Below are 22406 nucleotides of genomic sequence, written 5' to 3'. Positions count from 1 at the left end.
CTATAAAATTTTGATCTAACATTCCACGCTTTTTTTAAAAAAGATCCACCTAATTCATGTTCTTTATCTGGAATTTCAACACACAACAACAAATCAGAAACAGAAATATCTGTTTTTAGTTTGTGTTTCAATTCAAAATACTATTCAGTTAAATCTTGAAAAGCGCTGTCAATAGACGAAATATTTTCAAGAAAAAGTTCTATTTTTCCGGCTTGACATCTTTAAAAATCATTTTTAAGAAAGAAATGAAAATAATGTTTTTTATATATTCACATTTTAATTTAAATTCATTGGGAGAGTACTTCTTACATAACTGTTCAATATAGCTTTCTATGTTGTCCAAGAATGTAATTAAATCGTATTTGTTAAATAAATATAAATTGTTGTAATAGAATACTATATTGATAAGGTCAGACGAGTTAGAATCGTTTGATATTGTAACTCGTTCGAATTTCATAGTTTTCTACTCTCTGATTAAGAATGTTAATTTTTTTTAAATAATATTTTATTTATGTTATGACTGACAACGTCACTATTTAGATAATGTAATTTTCAATAATACACATATATAATTACAATACATATATATATATATATATATAATGAAAAAGAAAAATATATAACTATATCTATATAGATATAGATATATATGCTAAATTGCATGGTCACCCTAGGTTGCTGTTTGTTGCGCCTCTATGGCGACGCGGCTCTCTAAAGTAATCCACGAAGCGTGTGGATTTTTTCTCGTCTCTTGATGCGGGAACTCTGTCCGTTCTGCGATATCTTGAAACTTTCAAACTATGTATAGATTTTTCTTACTATCTATGACTCGGCCGTTCGGGACACTCTTTCTTTGCGTGCACGGAACAGAGTGTGTGGGGATGCGGACCTAAGGTTAAAAACACGCATATAATACAAGAGATTGAACAATAGTAATTATCATACGGTATTGCTGTTATCATTCATTGTACATATATTTACACATTAAAGATAACGTACAACATATGTAACATAATTTTCACTGGGTATATCACCAAGCCAGTATACTCGATATATATATATATATATATATATATATATATATATATATATATAAAACCGAATACGCAGTTGAACTCGATCTCTCCTCAACAATATGCATTAACATAATATTATTGACGTTTAGTAGACAAAACCGTATTCAAGAAAATAAAAGCTGTTGAGAAATTATTAATGAACACGAAAAATGGACTATGCTAATAATATTAATCATAGTTTATGCCCAAAATCAGTATTTCTAAGTTTAAATGTACTTTAAAGGAAACAAATTCGACTCGGCAATATACAAAAAAAAAATAATAAATTTTTAAATTTAATCGTGGATGCTGATGTTCTTTGGTGGTTGGATTTCAATAAACTACACATCTCAGGAACGGTCGACCTGAGGCTGTACAAGACTGCACTTCATTTATATTCATTGATACTGTCGCGTGGTTCGCGGCTCGATTAGGATATTGAGAGTTTGACAGTTTATAATGTTTATATAATTACAATTGATTTAAAATGTTCATAATGACAACCAGATAAATTAATAATAATAATAATAATAAAGCAATTAATGAACACAAATATTAATATAGTAATTACAACCACAATAATAATCAAGATAATAATGTTACATGTCAATAACAAAAATCAAACGATTAATAAATATCATAGTATATGATATAAAACACATAATATAATCAAAACAGTAAGCATGACATAAAACAGAGCGTACTCAACAAAGTTAACAATCAAAATATTAAGCATCAAATAGTGAAACATATCAATAGTAAATAATAAATACAGATTACACATTAGACAGAGTTAAAAGAAATAATCGTTTGGAATTTATTCCAGGTAGATAAATAGAAAACTAGACCCTACTAACCACTAGTCTTGTATTAACAAGCAATTTATCGTGTTCACTTGCAATTACCTTTGCTATCTTCCCTAACAGTTTATGAATGAAGTATATCGCATTATTTCTTTCACTTATACATATACTTTTACTGTAACTCACCGATAGTATTTCTTGTTTACTGGAATTACTCGTGGCGTCATCTTACTCGTATCGAACTGGATTCAAGACTCTCCTCGCAGGACTGACGTCTTGCACTCTCGTTTTGCTGACTCATACCGGTGTCTCGCCTCGCTGGACCGTCGTTGTAACGTCTCGCTGGACTGGTTCGCAGAATTCCGCCGAACCCACACGATTCCACACAACTCGCAGCTTCCCTCGCTGAACTCCTCGCAGAACTGCTCTTGCGGGACCGACGCCGTAACTTCTCGCAGACAGGTTCTAATAGAACTGTCTTTAGCTAGTTTACCCAGACTATTTATACTGCTAGTCTCTTTACCTGCTGGACCGGACCCAATTCAAAGCGTGAGAATAGTCGACTGAGGCTATTGTTCCCATGAATTCCAAACCTGGTCTCTTCTCACCGTACAGCAGGTGTTCATTGTGTATTAGTGGGCAGTATAACAAAGGAAAATTGTTAAACGGACCTATACTTTACAAAAAGGTTTCTCCTTTTTGTCCCTTTCTAGATTCCTCCGATTATTATATTTTCCACTATTTTCACAATAATTGGTTGGAATCCGTTATAGGCTCGCTATACCGGTCTTGTTACAATATCATCCTCATTCATCCTCTGAAGTACTGGCTAAACAGAAAAAGAAAGACGTGTTTACAATTCATTGAAAAAAGTTGAATTATTCTATAGGTAGACTATAAAATTATTATTTTGATATCATATATAATATAAATATATTTTTAAATGTAATTGTAAATGTATGAATTTTTAATGATTAAATTTGCTTTCTAAAGCACGTTCAAATTTGACTTTTTTATTAAATTTATTTCATCGTTTTGGTTTTTTTTAATTATGTGCACACTTTTGTCAAATTCGAGGGATTTAAATTTGACATTATTGATTTCTAAAATTGTCAGTTTTCTACATTTGAAAATATGCTTTTTAATCTCCCTAATATCATCTGTACAATTAGAATTTAAGTTTATTATATTTTTTTAATTATTTACAAATGTTTCTTATAGCATCTTTTAAAGTTTTTATTTATAACTATATGGAAATATTTTTACGATTTTGTTCTTCGCATTCAGTTTTATTGACATTTGGTATATTATAGAATTAGAATTATATATACGTATTATTATCAATTAATTTTTTGGGTCTTTTCTATTATGCGCCCCGCACTCTTTGTTGATGCATTATTTATGAATTGCTTTTGTGTTTCTTCCACATATTCGCTGAGTTTGGAACCCTAAGACCATCCGAACACAAGACTAGCACTTTTCCACTCGGATATTTCGCGAAAAGGTCATCCGAAAGGTTTGCCGTACGGAGAAAAATAACCTATAAAGAAGTTCTTTTAAAAAATATGCTACTACGCAACTTAACTCACACATTTTAACATATTATATACACTTAATTAACTAAAACTAACATAAATAACATTTCGAATAACGGAACATTATTGTGCAGGAACATTAACTTTTGAGCACAGAACAATGAGATATTATCTTATTTGTAAACCGTACAGGCGACATAGGTAGCAGTTTTACAAGATTATATTACCTGCGATATTATTTAATCATTTAATATGATGATTTAAACGATATTACGTCATTTTATATAATTCTGCAAATATAACAAAAAATAAGGTGTGGGGTGCATAACATAAAAGACCCAATTGTTTTTAATACTAGCTTTAAAACTGGTTTTATAGTTACTTTTTTATTATATATAGATATAAGAATTATGATTTAAAAGAATAGGTTATATTTTGTGTTATGTATTTGACTTGTTAGATTTTTATCGACTCATGTTTTCCAGTTTATCTTCTACAAATTATCCTTTTGTTAATAAATACAGTACTAGTATTAATTATTTGTAGTGAGTTACAGATTCAATGTTGTAAAAATACAAATAATATTTTACTATTATTATATATTATGTTTAAACATTTTTAATCAATGTTATTTATTATAATTTATGCTTGTTTTTAAGCGGCTATTTGAACAAGTAAGAATATTTAAATTTATATATAATTTATGTACATCTTGCTTTTAAATTGTAATGTATTGTTAAATGCTTTGCATCAGTAAGTGCGATATTATCGGAAATTTTTGTTAAGAAAAAAATTAATCAGCTGGTTGTCTCAAAAGAGCAGCGTTTCACAATGCAGTCAATTTAATCCATATTATTTATTATGTAGCCATTACAGTACGTTTTGCATTCCTCATCTGTACTATAATAGAGGTTTTTAAAAAGATCTTTTTTTAATTTCGCATTATATCTGTTGTAATAATGTTTTTTTTGTTAGTGTTCTTATCAAAACGAAGAAAATAGCAAAAATATAGAAAAAACCAATAGAAAATAGCAAAAATAGAATTCTATTTCAAAAAATTCGAATTTCTGACTGAAATAGTTACTATTCGTATTTATAAAAGTAGCCGATTTCTGGAAAAACCGTTGTTTTTAAAACAGCGATAATTGTGGAGAAAAATGAAAATGATTAGTTATTAGAAAATACTTTTGGTAATTTTGTTGCTCGTTTCACAACTACTTAACAGTTAGTAAGATTTTTAAACGAAAACTACATTCTTTAACTTTCATTCAATTTTTTTAGGGAAAAAGTTTAGAAAACGAAATAAATTTCTATAGGTTAACAGGAAAAAAGACTCTCAAAAATTACGCGCCCGAGATATCCACATTTGGGATATTCGCAGGGAGGATGAAATGGAGCAGGTAATCGCTAGAGAACTGAATGATGAGCAACTAATTGATTTATTGCCCAAAAGGTGGCCAAATCGTCTACGGAGTAAGCTTAGTTTGGTAACTGAATTGCCGTTAGAGGTGGTGGATTCTTGTAGTATCAATGATTTAAATAAAATGAGATCAGCGGATGAAAAGGAGGGCATGAGTACTAAGTATAAGATAGGTGATATCCGCAAAGATGAGCAATCAATATTAGGAGAATGTAATGATACTAAAAGAAGTAAATATAAAATATATTAAGACTCGAGTGCCACAGAAAAGAGTACGATGGGGGTTATATTGAAGGCTCTAAGAAAAATTATCCCTCAGGCTAATAATTTGGTTTTCATCCTGCCAAATACTAACATAGGAAATTACACGAAGAAACTGATTTCCTACCTGCGGAGAGATGAGGAGGAAGCAGTTAAGGTATTGACGCTCCCAACGGAAGGCAGAACCATACAGAGTAGGACTGGCCAAGTTCACACCAAAAAAGCAGCACCACCTGCAGTTGACAGTCCTGCTGTTGTAATTAAAGCAGCGGGAAAAACCTATTCGGATCTACTCAAGACAATGAAATCCGCCGTCAGCAGTGACGATGCAAAAGAAATAATCTCGTTAAGAAAAGGCAGGAATGATGAGCTCCACGTGCGAATTCAAGGAGCTCAGAAAGCTGCAGAATTTATGAATAATCTGCGAGATAAGGCGGCGAATTTACAAGTTCATCTGCGTACAAGAGCGGGAAGGCGCACTGTTGTACATATCAGGGATGTGGAGTATGATACGATTGAGGCAAAGATCTTGGCTGCGATCACTGCGAGAGCACGTGACAACGAAGAATTTAAAATCTCGTCTATCAGAAAAGGATTTGCAGAGACGCAGAATATAACTGTAATAACCACGTACAGGGCTGCCTGCAGGCTTGTTGAAGATAGAATTCGAATAGGATGAGTGAACTGCCGGGCATATATCAGTGATGATGGCGACAAGTGTTACAGATGTTGGGGAACCGGTCATCAAAGACAGGAATGTAAGGGCCCAGACAAGAGGGACCTCTGTTTTAATTGTAGCGCATGAGGACACAAGATAGCCGAATGCAAGGAGCTGTCTTGACTGTGGCAGTCATGAACACAGTACTGGAGCCTGGGGTTGTGCAAAAGATAGGAATGATTAAGATCCTCTTGTTGAATGCAAATCGAAGCTCGCTGTCCCACGATCTAGTCAATGAGCCAGCGGTTGATAGAGAGATAGATTTACTTATAGTAACTGAGCCCAATCGATATGAAGCGGCTAAAACGGGCTGGACAGTGGATGTTGAAGGGGATGTCGCACAGAAAGATGTTTCTGGTAAGATTGCGTGGAGTTTCAGATTGAAATGGCGAAATGGCAGATCGAAATGGTGTGAGCTCGACTGGCATTGTGGCAGTTGAAACGGACACGGCTTTAGTGGTTGGGGCTTACGTCTCTCCTAATATAGATATTCAAGACTACTCAAGATTTCCGGATACTATTGCCAGTATCGTTGTCAACGCAGACAAAAAAGCAGTAATACTGGGAGATTTTAATAGTAAGGCTGTGGTAGCCGGGAGTCCCGATAATAACAGAAGGGAAGAAATATTGGCTGTCTTCATGGAGTTCATCAATTGTCACTGCGTTAATGATGGAACACCTACGTACGAGGCCAGAGGTCACTCCTCGGTGCTAGATTTGGCGATAATAGACAACAGATGGGGGAGTGGCCAATGGTACTGCGATGTGCTGGAAGATGAAATAGCCAGCGATCACAAAGCCTTAGTATTGCATATAAAGGATCGCAGTCTTATAGTCGCGGAAAATGCATTGCCAATAAGACCCACTGTTAGACAAATAGACAGAATAGTTGGTAAAGTCACTGATAGAATAAATTACATAACTGATCTATCCCCTGAAGTGTTGACTAACGTCATACAACAAGAAATGGACAGGGAGTTAAACAGGGCAAGAGGTAGGCGCCCTGTATACTGGTGGAACAGTGAGATTGCGGAATTAAGGAAGAAATTGCATTACGCCAGGAGGAAAAAACACAGATTCAGACCCAGAGGTGGGCAGACTTATGAAGCTGCCGTAGAAATGTTTCTGGTTGCTAGGCGTGCACTAAATAGAAGCATAAAACAGGCTAAGAGGGGTCATTGGATCAGACGGTGCAACGAGCTGGACAATAACCCCTGGGGACAAGCCTATAAAATTATTACGAAACGCTTTGGCAGGCGGATACCTGTATTGAGCAGAAATCAGGCTGTGCAACGAATTGCGGACCTATTTCCCTGTAGGGAAGAGACAGAGGTCATCAGAACAGAGTCCGAGATAAGAAGATTCACGACTGCTGAAATTGCGAGCGCGGCTATGCAACTGGGAAACAAAAAGAGTCCTGGGCCGGACGGGATACCGGCGGTTCTTGTTAAAGGTCTTATAAAAAAAGCTCCTTGGGTTATTATGGGTTCTTACGTTCGACGGCATCTTTCAGTTAAACTACCCAAGAGGCGCTGAAGTAATAGCATACGCAGACGATCTAGCAGTGTTAGTGCAGGGTAAAACTACTCAGGAGGTGCAGGAAATAGCTAATACTACTTTGCAAAGAATAGAGGAATGGCTACACTCTAGAGATCTGGAGTTATCAGTCCAGAAGAGTAAGTTTATCACTTTAACCGGCAGGAGAGTATTGGAACCGCTTAATATAAATATAAACGGACACGCGATTAGGGAGGTACAATCCCTTAAATATTTAGGCATCACATTTCAGAAAAAAGGACGTTTTACAAAGCACACAAATAATGTATGCGAAAAGGCTGAGGGCATGATCAAAAGCTTAAATGTGATCATGTCCTCACAGCGAACACCAAGGGCCTGTAAGAGAAAAGTGATAGCCACAGCTGTGACGTCGGCACTCCTGTACGCTGTGCCGGTTTGGTGGCCTTCGATAGAATACAACAGGAATTACAAAAAAAATGGTTAGTACACATAGAAGGATGCTAATAGGCGTGGTCTCGGCGTACAGAACGGTGTCGTAAGAGGCGTTATGCGTGCTCTCCGGTACACCTCCAATTGACCTGATGGCCAGATATAGAGTAGACAGAAATAACGGACTATCAGAGCAAGATGCCAGAAGCAGACTTTTGAATAGTTGGAAAGACAGATGGAGTCAGGATGGACCGGCAAACAGAACTAAAGAGCTGATACCAGATCTACAAGCATGGCTCAGCAGGAGACACGGGGATATGGATTATCACATGACAGTATTATACAGGCAGTATTATACGTGGCAGTATTATACAGGCCATGGCAATTATAACAATTACCTATGCAGGATAGGCAGAAGACAGGAGCTGGCCTGTATGTACTGCGGATGCGATGATGATGCGGACACACGTTCATAGATTGTAATAGATGGGACCAATACAGAACGAATTCTGGTTTTGTTGAAAAAATCACTGGAGGGATAACCACGTACATGTTATAAAGCATTGATAAATGGAATGAAGTAACAGGCTATATCAAAAGAATCTTAAAGACTAAGGATGAAGATGAAAGACTACAGGGCTATTAGTGTAGAATAGGGAAGGGTGGACAGCCCCAGCGGTGAGAGTCGGCATGCTGAGGTGTGCCGATTTCAGTGATCCGCTGGGGACTCCAAGGGAGCATAGGTAAAAATAAAAATAAAAGAAATGCTATGACACACGTTGTGGTAGATCAAGGTATGACGTGAGGTCATCAATTTCAGTAAAAAATCTCAAAAGAGCCGATCGGCGGGCCGACCTGCCATGCCGGATATTAAGCCGGTAGGCGGGGAGGCCCGTTAGAGTATAACGGACACTCCCCTGGGTTGTGAAATACCAATCAGTCGATCTGACCCACAAAAAGTTAACAGGAAAGCAGTTGCGGAATAAAAAAATTTCAATCGCCTTTGATTTCGTTGTTGTGAAAAAAATTGAGATTCATCGGCAAAAGCATAACACGATTAGTTTGTTTACGTCGTATATTAAGTGGCACGATGGACTGAAAATTTAATACTGTTAACAAATTACTATTTAATTATAAATGATTTCTAATCTTTTTTTCTATTACTATCGTAAATAATTGGATGAAATATCTCACGTTAAATAAAAATTCTTATGATATTCGATGAATTGTTGGGATAAAATTTAGGCTGTTTCATTTGAAAAAAAATAATAGCGACTGTATTTTTCTGAACATGCGCGCGAGCTCGCGTTTCTATATTTATATATTTGCAGACATCTAAATTTATTGGCCTTTTTGGTTAGGCTATACATTATAAAAGCACGGCTACCATGTGACTGATAGATTATTATTGCTCATTGACCGTCGCATGAGTGCGAACCGTATCTCCCGTTTTGGTTCCTGTACCATGTGCTTATGGATATACCTACGTCATATTACACGAATGAGGTAGTAGGTGTACGCATGCGTACGCAGAACGAAATGTTGTGCGAATGTTGAACGGGAAAGACAATGGTTTACTTACTACTCTTGGGAATGTGGATGTTTTTATAACGCGTTTACAATATAAATTAACTTTCAAGACCAGAAAAAAAATGTTATTACTTTTTACGAACACCATATGGTAATTTTAGGTAGTATGAGGAATGTATATTTTATACACAGTGTAGGAATAAAACATTTAACGTGTAATTGATTTAACCTTTCTATTAACCGATCCTTTATCGTAAAGATATTATTAATTTTCCATAAACTTCTTGATTTCTAAATCATTTTTCAAACAAACCGACTTAAATACGAAAGTTCACGATTCGACCTTTTGTTTTACACGCGTTCGAACCTTATTCGTCACCATCGATTATAATGATTCTTCTTCCTTTCATTTTGTTAAGGAAGTTCCCCTGGTGATCTGATTTAAATCTTTTTCTTATAATTTAAGGGAAATATTCTTTAAAGGAATAATTACATTATCTACATATTAGACAAATTTAAAATTGTTTTTCTCGTTATCTGTGTAATTAAACTATAATTATATATAGAATGGTATCATTCTGAGATTCAAAAAATTTTTATAGGAAAATCAGTTGGAAAACGTAAAATAAAAAATAATAAATGTTTCCACATTCCAGAGAGCCTTAAATCATGCTATGAAGTAATCTTTTTCCGTAGCTTCCCTGTTTCCTTTTTTTTATGACAAAGCTAGTTTCTCAAATTATAGTCTGATAAAGGTGGTAGTCCTACAGAAATTCTAAACAAAATTAAATCAGAAAGCATATAAAATGAAATAGATTTAATTAAATGTAACTGATTTCAGAAAAAATTGCGACTGAAACATAGGAGATAATTCTTTCAATTCTTCCTTAGATTTTGCTTTTGAAGTCGGCACAAAATTAAGTGTTAGTGATAGTTGATAATTATTCATTTTAAACTTCGACTTTTAAAGTATCTACTTTCAAAATTCAAAATTATTTTTTTATATTTTCGTACAGCTTTATTCATGTGTAATCATTTTTATTATTTTTAAAAGGTTATTTTGTATCTTCTTTTATAAGTTATCTCGTTCTACACCTCTTATTACCGACAATTTTAAACTTACTGATTTTATGTACTTTTCCTCAAAAATTAAGAAATATTTCTGAAATTTCTTACGAGCTATTTATAAATAAATAATTAATACTTTGATGAGGGTTTTCTAATAATCCTTCCCGTTTTGCAAGAAAAACGTCTTATAACTTTTCCAAGCCTTTTTTTTTTTAATTATAAAATTATTTTCTTTGTTAATATAAATGTGTTTCAAATTGGTTGCGATAAGGATTTTATTAATATTTAACAAAGGTGTAAAAAAAATCTGGTCAACAGCTCCGAGAAAAGGAACATAAAGATTAAAAGAATAATAAATTCACGGAAAACAGCATTTTAAGAATAAATTACCGGTTTTAGATTGCTTCAGGTGAGTACTTATATCCCGGATTCACCTTAATTATTATCTTCAAATACCAATTCTTTCTTTTTTGCAACTTTAGTTCTATCATTAAAGTTTTGGGACTTTATTCCATTCTAGTTTCTGAATTTGGATTTTATCAAAAAATTTATTCATCTTTACACACTTTGCTTCGGGAATCAAACCGATTTTCCGTTTGTTATGCGGCCTTCATTAAAATTTTCATTACTTTCAGAAACACCAATTTTTAACCCTTTACTCTCCAATTATGAAACCAAGCAGTGCCATGGGTCTCCAATTTTTTAATTACTTAGTTCGCTGTCAGCTATTAATTAAATCTATGGTTGCTTACCGTATGTATATGGTAAAACTGCTTACATCAAACAAATTATTTTTTTTTTTTACAAAAACCTTCATTTAATCAGAAAATAGGTCTTATATGTCAATTAAAATAATTTTCTTCAGTGTGATATTTCTTGAAACAATTTTCTGGAACGTTAGGAGTAGGTTTACCTTGGAGTACAGCTATTTCATCATCATTACCTTTACTTTCATTATAATTGTCCAAATAGCATTTTATTTATCAGTATCTTCATCACTGTTATCATTAAACTCATTTTCAATATCAGAATCGGTTAAAAAACTACTAGAATGACTCCTAGTTGCCATGCCGACTCACGTAATACACGACCTCACTTCGAGAACGTTAATTAACCGTAAAAAACGATCTATTTTCGATTATATCAATACTGGATATCGATAGTAGGTAGGATTACGATCTTACAACAGACATCAGTTCATTTTTGAATCTCTGTGCATAGCCGCGGTTAGTTTAAAAATGTCGAGCCGAACTCGACAAAGGGGTAATACGTGTAAATTTCATTGTTGAACTATACTCGACAAAATATAGGTACCGGTAAATTATGATGTCGAACTGTATTCGACAAAAGAATGCAAAGGGTTTGAAAGTTACAATGAAAGTTACTGTAAAAAGTTACTTTTTACAGTAACTTTTGTGATAATCAACATAATTCCTGTTAAACATTGACTACATCTTGTTTAAAAGACTTAGATATAATAAAAATAAAATAATTTTGTTAACTGCCTTTTTAATGCTGAAATGATGAGTAAAACCAATTTTGATCAACAAATTATGTAATAATGTGAACGATTCAGATTTTGTAAACATTCTGCAGTTTTTATTTTCTTAAATTCCATTTTTATTTTGTCGTGTAATCTTGTCGCTACATTGTGTGAAATAGTCATTTATAAATGTTTTATAACCCCTGAATTGAACGTATTTCTCTTGCTTCACAAGAATGATTTGAATCGATTAAATGTTATTTTTCCTAATATAGTATTTAATTGCAGCGTAAATAAATTTTATGAACTCATTTGGCAACAAAAAGCGTAGTTTGTATTTCTTTAATCGGTTTATGTTCTTTATATTTTCGCAACATTTATATTTAACTAAAGAAATTTGTTTTATATAGACGATAGATAAAACTGGAATAAAAGGGATGAAGTTACAATGGATGGGAAAAATACAATAGTTTAGTGTTGCTATAATGGTACGCCTGATTATAGCAACTGTGTATAACTCACTTTCGTAGTGTAGCATACGTGCGTGAATTCATCTTAACTCTGTGGCGTCGGCTTGCTGTTGTATGTATTGAATGTGCTAATACTCGACGTCAAATTACAGTCGTTTAGTTAATATTATAAAAAGTGAACGTATAACTCTTTCTCGATTACGATATACATGAACTATAATACTGACAATAAGATATCATATTTTATGACTATTAAGAATCATGTTTTGCATCGCACAAATGATTGTTGTAATAAGTGCCATAAGTTAAATTAGTGTAAAATTTTATTTTCTGTGATATATTATTAAATTTAATAATTATTGTTGTTGCTGTTGTTGTTGTTGTTATTGCGCTGCTGCTGTTGTTATTATTACTATTAATGTTGTTTTGTTTCGCGAGTGTGCTGTGTCGTGTAACTGTAAAATCATTATATATTATCTAAAATAAAGTAAAAACAACCGTATAGTGTTACGTGAACCTTTTTTTATGAAACATGATAGTAGACACAACATGTGGGCGGCTGTCTCCAGATCTCTAGAAATTTTCGTTGCCTTCTTTGAGTATTATGCTTCCAGGTAAATTGTTTAAACGTTTCTTTATTTTTCTTGTTTTTGGTTTTATTATTGTGTTCTGAACTAATTTAGTGTTGTTTAATTATTTTACAGTAATTATGTAAGTTTTCAGGCGTTGTAAACAGATCTGGATGTACAAGAATAGTAATAAAATACTGTTCTGCTTATCTCTAGAACAAATTTTCACAGTTTGTCTTGAACTTTTTATGTATATGCATAAATATGCATGTTAATTGTATTCGTATGAGCATGTTTAATTTGTTAACAAGTTTATATATATGTTTATCTTCTAAATGGTTAAAATTACCCCAACGATTAAGAATTAAATTAAGTCTATCAATTAACCTTATTCGGAATTAATAACGTATTCAGGTATTTCTAAAACGTATGAAAACTAATTTTCAATAGGATAGCGTTATATAATATTTATTAGTTAACTTCAAACCGAAAAAAACAAAATTTGACTTAATCTACCATACTACCTTACACCAGGAGGTATTGAATGATAACCAAAATTCATTAATTATTTACTCAGCCTCTGAGAAAAATCCATTTATGTTTAATTTATATTTTCATAACCGATAACGCATCTTGAATTTATTATTTACTGCCACATTATAGGATAATAGTACATAATATTAGTTTCTTTTACGTAGAGAATAATATTCGTTAGCGTTTATCATAATTTTTATGAGTAATTTAGATTTTTTGTCATTATTCGTTAAACGTTGTAGTAATCATTTCTGTGCTTAATTCACACAATTAACGAGTTTTTTTTGTTTCGGTTGGTTTTTGTTGGTAAGATTATCAACAAAAACCGATCGAACAAACTATGTACAAATTTTTGTAATACGAATGATAAGAGTAATTTTAAGTATTAAGAAGTTGAAGTTAAGTAAAGAATAAGTTTAATAATAATGTTACAAGACTTAATGGGTTATTATTATGATAACCCATTATTATAAGATTCCTTTGTATTATTTAAAAGAATATCTATAAGTAAAATCTATAGATTTGTAGTTCGATTAATAAGACTAAGCGACTAGTAGGGACTTTGTGTAGATAATAATTCTGCAAAAGCCTTTATCGCTCTGACAATGCCGAAGAATCTCGCATTACTAGCATTATACTTGTTAGTGGATAACTTAATAGCGTACCCTAAGATCAGTTTTATGATTGATTAAATAATTTTATATATTTATAAATTATTAAAAATCGTCCGAATTACGGATGGAAAATAGTTATTTATAAATGTCACTCAATCCAGTGAGCTGTTTACTTTTTACTGTATACAAGTTTTATCAACTTAACAGATTAAAAATATTATTTTATTTTTAAGTAACTGGCTGAAAATATGTTTAGATTTCGTATATCTATATTTTTTATTTTTATTCTACAAGTTTAAGTATGAAATGATATTTTATTGATTAATAGAAAGTTGATCGGTGAATAAAGATAATATTCTTAATATTTAAAAAAATATATTTTCATTATTTAGTGAATTATTAAGCTTCAAACATATCAGCAAAAATATAAAACATCCATTATAAATTTTAAAATAAGAAAACACTGAAAAACCATTTTATAAAAATTTTGTATAAGATATAGAATTATAGGTAACCTTTTTGATTGTTACACAGCCATATTGAGAAGACAATGAGAAAAATTATATATGTATTTACGCGTGTATATATATATATATAAAAGATGGTCAGAGTGCCCCTCCCACAGGACCCCCAATATATTCATTATCCTAATGCTTGTGAGAATAATGATGAATGACAATTAAAGCCTATTCAATGTATAAAAACTATCAATGTATTGTAATTTCTTCAGACAGTTTGGTCAGCACAGGACTTGAAATTTGAGTGATCTGAAGTATTGGTTTGCTTGGTATTTCTCCCGCCACCACTCCATTCGGTCGCCCTAAAGCATAAGACCGAAGAATGTCTGTGCCACAAACGACTACTGAGCTTCGAAAAATTTTAGCGACAGTGCCCTAAATAGCTCCTAGAGCTTACCTAACAGCGTGAGCGGACTAAGTGCAGTGTCATACACCACCGGCTTACGTGTCCCAACCGCTCACTTTTCATATATTACCAAAAATGGGTAGGCGCACCCCGTCAACTACTAAAAGTATATATGACATCCGTAAATTAAAATTTACTTTGTCTAAACATCAATTTGCCGCCAAGGTCGCTGAATGCCAGCAAGTACCTATCCACCATACTAAAGCGCTTGGAGCCTTAATTGGCTGGTGGTCAGTCATTTATCTCTAGGTTAACTTTTTACAGCAGTGTGGTAGGAGTCTTTCCCTAAAGTAAATTACTGATGTCGGTTGAACATAGTAAGTGCATCAAGGAATTCCCATACGGTCTGACAATGCGGTTCTCGCCACATTGACTCGCCGCTTGTGAGTGGCCAATTTTCCCCTTGACCTTTAACTTCCAGGGTGACCCCTGGTCCCCCCAAGAGCGGGGCAGTTAAACTTCATTTGACTGGACCTCCCCGTGGACGCACAGCTCATCAGCTGCCAGGCGTAACCGAAACAGATATTGGTTCAGATTTCAGACATTGGTCTGCCGCTACTTGTCTAATATGGTTGCTAAACAGCAACTTATCATGTAAGAAAACACCTAGATACTTATGAACTCTCACTCGGCTAATTATACAGCCTTTATATTTAATGTGGGGGTTTCGACTGTACGATAATATGTATGCATCCTTGAGAAGCATAAACTTCGTCTTGGGCACAGAAATCTTTAAATTTTGAATGTCCATCCAGCCCTCCGCGGTTGAAAAAGTCGCTTGTGCTCGATCTTCCAGCTGTGGTAGTGAATTACCACTAACTAAAAAGAGACAGTCATTGGCGAAAGCCTGGGCCGTGATCCCTTCTGGGAATGTCAATCCCAGAAACCCGTCAAATACCAGATTCCACAACAGTGGGCCGAGAACGGAACCCTACGGGCTTCCCTTTGTGACGGATATTTCCACAGCTAGGTGCGGATCTTTAAACAGAGCCGTACGATTAGACCAATAGTCACGTATTACGGCCTGCAGCGCAATGGGAACATTGCGGGGTTCCAACCCATAGAGGACAGATCTCCAACTCAAGGAAGGAAATGCTGCCTCTGTGTCTATAAAAGGCAATCTGAAAGGTGATCTGAAGTATGCCGATTTCAGAATAATCGGCCTCCATTTTAAAAACAGTGGTTATAGCCGGTTATCCGTCTTTTGTAAAAGTAATAACGTACTTTGCACAGTTCTTACCGTTACCCGACAAACACCATGAGAATGTGACCAAATTTCGTTTTTCATTTTTTGTTGTTTTTTATTCAAGTAACGTGTCGCCACACAGTAACAGTGGCAATAAGGTGTATTGGATAAGCCACGGTCGCACCTTTAAAGGTACCCTTATCGATAAGCGGAAAGATTGAAAAAGGTAGACATTTTTTATAGAAAATTTGATTTCAAATAGTCTCCGAATTCGATTTGATCATCCATTTGGCCATAATAACTTGAATATCCGGAAGGAACATAATCCGATTGTTTCTCGTAAGTGGCCACAATCTTAGAAACGCTGAAACATTTTGTAACCGCAATAGTCCTGTGTTCTTTCCGGGTATAAAAGCTATGTTCATACAAAATTTCACTCGATCGGTTAAGTAATTTTTTCGTAAAAAAGTAACAGTCGTAGGGACCAACAGATTCTTATATGAAAAGAAAATTGGTAAATGAATAAACGGTGGAAAAAAAAATAATAATAGGTGTAAATACTACTTGACAAATAAGCGGTACAAAACGAAACATTAAAAAACGTATTCTTTAACGTGTTTTAGAATTTTATGAAAATTACAAACTAATCTAAAAACAATTTTGAAATACTTCTTTTGTTATGTTTCGTAAGAACCGCGTTTATTTGTTAATTTTTCATATTTATTTATTATTTCTATTTTCAAATATACTATTTATTCATTGTCTACTGACGGTAACTCTTTAAAAATCGAAATGCCGTTCAATTTTAGATTTTAATAAAAATTTTTGTAACCGATTTTTGAGCTTTTCCCAATTTATTTCAGTGATCGTTTAGTATATTTCTTTTATTTATATTTAGCAATTAATGTAAACCAAATACATTAGATATAATTTTTGTTAAATTATTTACAATTTAACAAAAGTAGTAATGCATACATAATTTTTGTGTTAAATAATATATAACAATTAACTGTCATGTTATATTCTGAGACCGCACGGTTTAATTTTCATAATAAAAATCTGACGCAATGTTTTCCAATCATGAATTGTACGGTTTTATTTCAGAGCGTTGGTGTACTATATTTCAGTTATTGTTAATGTACTTTTATATTTTTGTCCAGTGAACATTACACATACTATTTGATTATGATCAAAGCACTGAATTTTGTCTTTGTTATTCTAATCTCATGTCCTTTAAACGACTAGGTGAATGACTCGTTCATCCGCATTATTAATTCTTAGTTGTTGGAAGAAGAACCGATTAAGAAATATCCCATCATTTTTTCAAATTTTATTTTTGTTAGATAATGGTCCTTTGCATTTTTTGCGTAAACGAACGTGCATAAAAATTATAAAATAATGTTATTCAAGAGTTTATGAATGTCCCGGCACAAATTTCTAAACGATATATTTTACCCAAGTCGTTTTGTAATTCTGTTCTTTTAAATTTTTGTTCCCAGAATTTATTGTTACACCACCCACAGTAAGAAAATAACAAAAAAATATCCTGCCAGTTTTTTCTGTGATTTTGTTTAAATGTACTGTTCAATTAAGAAAATATTCTCTTTACAAAAAAAAAAAATCTGTAGAAATTAAATCGGGTCTTTTCTGTTATTTGCCCCCGTACTCTTTTTTATACATTATTTATGATTATGGTTCCTTTCACGTATTCGCTGAGTTTGGAACCGAACACAAGACTAGCAGTTTTCCATTCTGACACTTCGCGTTCACAGATAAGCTCATATAGTCACATAATAACACGCTTTTTAACAATGGTTTTACAGCGTACTGTTACACGAAAATTAGCGAAACATCACGTTAGCTTCGGACAAATAAGTATACAATTGTAGAATATTAATAAAATTAAACTTTTATTTACCATTTTTTAATTAGGTCATCCAAAAGCAGACTTGCTGTACGTAGAAAATTAACTTAGAATGTACTTTTAAAAAATATGCTACACTCTTAACTCACACATTTAACATATTCTATACAACAACTAACCTAAACAGTATTTCGAATAACGGAATGTTATTATGCAGGTACATTAATTTTTGTGAACAGAACGAGTTAGTAATTTTGCGTACAAATAGACAATACCAGATCGCTATCTTATTTGAAAGCCGTACCGGCAAACAGTTAAATTTTTTACAAAATTATTTATTTATGAAATTATTTAATCATTTAATATGATGATTTAAACGATATTACATTATAATTTTATATAAATCCGTGATAAATAACGAAAAACCAAGGTGCGGGGCTCATAACAGAAAAGACCCATTAAATTGTAAAAAAAATAATTCTTTTTCCAAAGAAGGGAGTAGTTTTTCTCCCATAGTGAATATTTCCTAGCCTATAATGTGGTTAAGAAAAATTTAGTCGACAAATTTTGTTTAAATTGATTTAGTCGTTCTTCAGTAACATACAAACACAGAGGAAAATTTTAGATTACCGATTGTAGTTTCCTAACAAGAAAAAGAACAGAAATTTTTAAGCTGTTATTATATTATTTTAAAAAATCTGTTGACGAAAAGTGTATTCTGTTGCCAAAAAAGAAGAAAACAATTTTTTCTCAAAAATATTTGTTTTATAAATATCAAGTGGGACGAAGTGATTTCGGAACGGATTTAAAACTTTCTCCCAAATGTAACAACTATTAAGTTAAAACTTAATATTCTATTAAATCCGTTCATGCCTCCACGTGGTTCGTCTGGATAGCTTACTAGAATATTGGAGTAATCTAGTGAGTGAACTAAATCTAAATCAAACTTGCATTTTTCATTTTATAATCTTTTCATTTCTCATTATCGCCTCTCTAGATAACATCTAGAGCTGTATCTCGGGAGAAATCCTACCAAGGTTGACTACCTTAGACAGTCAAATATGGAAGGTCTTAAGTAAAAATCTACCGCCTGGTATAAAAAAAATCCAGGAAAGACTGCACTCGGATTCGGTAGGCAGTCACTTAGAAGATTTACAAGATGGATCGGAGCATCTCCTGGAAAAACCCTTAAATTTTGAATACGAATTAAACTCAGAACCGGGATCGAACAGGAAATTAAAATTCAAACGTATTACTTTTATAGCTACACATAATATAAACTCGCTTACAACTGCAGGTAAACTAAAGATGTTTACAGATATTTTGCAGAAAAATAAGATTTTAATCGTTGCATTGCAAGAAATGCGAAATTCTAGTCAAGAACCTTTCGAATCTCAAAATTACAGAATATACAACGGAACTCCCGGAGAACGTGTAATGAAACAGCGTCCACAATTTGGAACAGGATTTATGGTAATTTGAAAATTATCGACTCTGTAATTGATTTTAATCCGATCTCTTCTCGAATTGCTACTTTAACTATAAAAGCTTCCAATAAACAGTATACTCTTAATTAACGCATACGCGCCTACTGACGATAAAAACCACAAAAAATTAAATAAATCCGAAGTCGAAGAATTCTGGGATTTATTAGATCAAACGAATAAAAATAACACAAAAATTTTACTGGGAGATTTTAATGCACAATTAGGCAAAGAAAAGAAGTATCGCGATATTATTGGTAAATGGCCCGCGCAAAAACGTACGAACAAAAACGGAATCAGATTAATAGAAATTTGCAGAAATCACGGTTTAATTTCCAAATCGACATTTTATGAGAAACCCGAATAAATTAAAAACATGGAAGCATCCAGACTGGAAAAAAGGCGAATACCAGTTGGATCACGTCTGTATGGATAAATTTGTACATAAAGAGATTAAAATGTTAAAGTATTAAAAGGAACAGATATCGGATCTGATCATTATTTAGTTAAAAACAAAATAAAATTTACGCCTACAAAACGGAAATTAAACAAAAAGAATAAACCAAAAAGAGAATGCGATTCTAGCGGATTAATTGGAAATTCTAACTATAAAAATTTAACTGAAATTCTTGTAGAATCTAATTTGGATAAAATTATTCCAAAATTAAAAGATATCGCAAAAAAGATTTCACCTATAAACCCTAGTAAAAATCACCAGTGGTGGAACGATAATTGCGATAAAGCCGTAACAGATAGGCATAATGCTCTAAAGCGATAAATCTGAAGAATCTTATTGTAATCTTATTATCAACGAAAAATTTACCAGATAAATCTGGTAAAATTACACATAATAATAAAGAAAACGCGGAAATCCTTGCAGAAGCTTTTAATAAGCTTTTGAACTGCGAAGAACCGAAAGATTTACTAGAAATAAGTATTAATACAGAAATTAAAACGCCAGAATCAAACAGAAAACCGCCGACGTATAAAGAAGTAGAAAATGCACTTAAATAACTTAAAAATAATAAAGCAAGCGGAGAAGAGCAAACAGTTGCAGAAATTTCGAAAAATGCAGGAGAATCAGTTAAGAAAAGAAATCTTTGCATAATTCTCTGGTTAAAATTTGGGAATCCGAAAAACTTCCAGAACATTGGACGACAGCTATTATACATCCTTTACACAAAAAAGGCGACATGACAAATCCAGACAATTATCGTGGAATTTCGTTATTAGATTGTAGGTATACAATTTTATCTAGAATTATTTACAATAGAATTAAGGACCGACTAGAAAGCGAGCTAGGCGATTACCAAGGTGGTTTTCGGCCTTGGCGCAGTTGTCCAGATCAAATTATTACTTTGAAATAACTTATAGATATTTATAATAGAAAGCAAAAACAGATGATTATGTCTTTTGTTGATTTCAAAAAAGCGTACGATCGCATACATAGGCCTTCGATGTTAAAAATTCTGAGAAATCTCGGATCGGATCCTAAATCGGTAAATATGATCGGTTTAACATTGACAAATACAAAATCTAAAGTGAAGTTTCGTGGCGAACTTTCCGAACCTTTTTACATAAAATCCGGACTGAGACAAGGCGACGGACTTTCGTCTTTATTATTTAATTGTGCACTAGAATTTCTGATCGGCAAAAAAGACTTGAATTATTCTGACTTAAGTGGTCCTTTGCGGCCTTAAAAGTAAAAAAAAAAAAAAAAAAATATCAAGTGGCATCGACTGCTATGGCCATTTTGGAGTAATAAATATCAATAAAATACTGTGAAAAACGGCACCCAATATTGTTTAACTTTTGCAATCTACAGGAAGCAGTTTATTAAATATGGTTTTCACCGTAGATATTTTACTTTTAAACACTCGTTTCAATATTCTGAGAAATTTCACGTGCTTCAAAGCCATCAGGTTGTGAGAACATTCATTTTATAGATATTTTAGTAAGACCCAATAGTATTATTATCCGGAATCCATTATTTTATTTAAATCTAATTTAAAAAGGAGAGCTTTCGTCTAAAATCTTATAAAAAACGCACAGAATCACGATTCTTTTATTGTTTGATTTATAAACCTTCATATTTCTAAAAATTAATTAAAAAACCTATGTATCTTAAACCTATGTTTAAGTATAAACGTTAATCTTAGTATGATGTCGTACTTTTCGTTCATTATTTCAGTTATCGTGAGGTTTAAAATTGGTACCTCCGTCCTCAACAATTTTTTCAAACGGAACGAATTTTAAACGATAATAAGCAGTTTTACAGCTGAAAGTAAAAAACGTTGTTTACATTTTTTTTTTATTCATGACGGAACGGATATGGTACATGCGTTTGGGGTAAAAGGTTTTGTATGTGTGTATGTATGTATGTTACCTTTTTCCTCAAAAACTACTGGCCCGATTTCTATGCGGTTTTTGCATTACATAGATATCACTATAGAGCAGATTCTTAGACATTTTTACGTTTATAAGCCACCAGGAGACGCTGCAGTAGATGTGTTTCTCTAAAATGACTGGGCCGATTTTGATGCGGTTTTGGGCATTACGTAGTTATCACCTCAGAGCAGGTTCTTAGATTAGTTTTACGGTTATAAGCCGCCAGGGGGCGCTGCAATTGATATGTTTCTTCAAAACTCCTTCGTAGGTTTTTAAAAATGTTTAATTTTATCGCTTGTTTCACTTTATCCGATGATCTGTATTAACCATTTTAAAAAATATTGCTATTTCGGCTCTGGGTGGGGATAGCCGATTATTTTTAGTTTTCCACTGATGTGTGCATTTTAATATTCATATATTTCACTCAAAATATACAATTTTTAATTAAAGATTAAATGGAAAAAGGGTACCAAAGAAAATAAAAATTGTATTAAAACTGGCGAGAATCTCCCTTGGTTGTTAAGAAAGAAGTGTGAATATTTCACTGGGTTCT

At 33.0% G+C, this 22406-nt stretch overlaps 1 protein-coding gene across 2 annotated transcripts in view; it reads left to right on the top strand.

Annotated features, from left to right (window-relative positions):
- Window positions 1-22406, top strand: part of Syt7 (Synaptotagmin 7) — a 401588-nt gene that overhangs the window by 175742 nt on the left and 203440 nt on the right. For both annotated transcript variants that reach the window (XM_075362357.1, XM_075362356.1), the window contains exon 2: window positions 12231-12904. In XM_075362357.1, the coding sequence (XP_075218472.1) occupies window positions 12816-12904 (89 nt within the window). In that variant the 5' untranslated portion in view covers window positions 12231-12815. The remainder of the gene's footprint in view (window positions 1-12230; window positions 12905-22406) is intronic.

Source organism: Lycorma delicatula, chromosome 4, assembly GCF_047948215.1.
Source record: "Lycorma delicatula isolate Av1 chromosome 4, ASM4794821v1, whole genome shotgun sequence".
Lineage (NCBI taxonomy): Eukaryota > Metazoa > Arthropoda > Insecta > Hemiptera > Fulgoridae > Lycorma > Lycorma delicatula.
The sequence above is the reverse complement of the archived record's forward strand: the minus strand, read 5'-3'. Positions and strand labels throughout refer to the sequence as shown.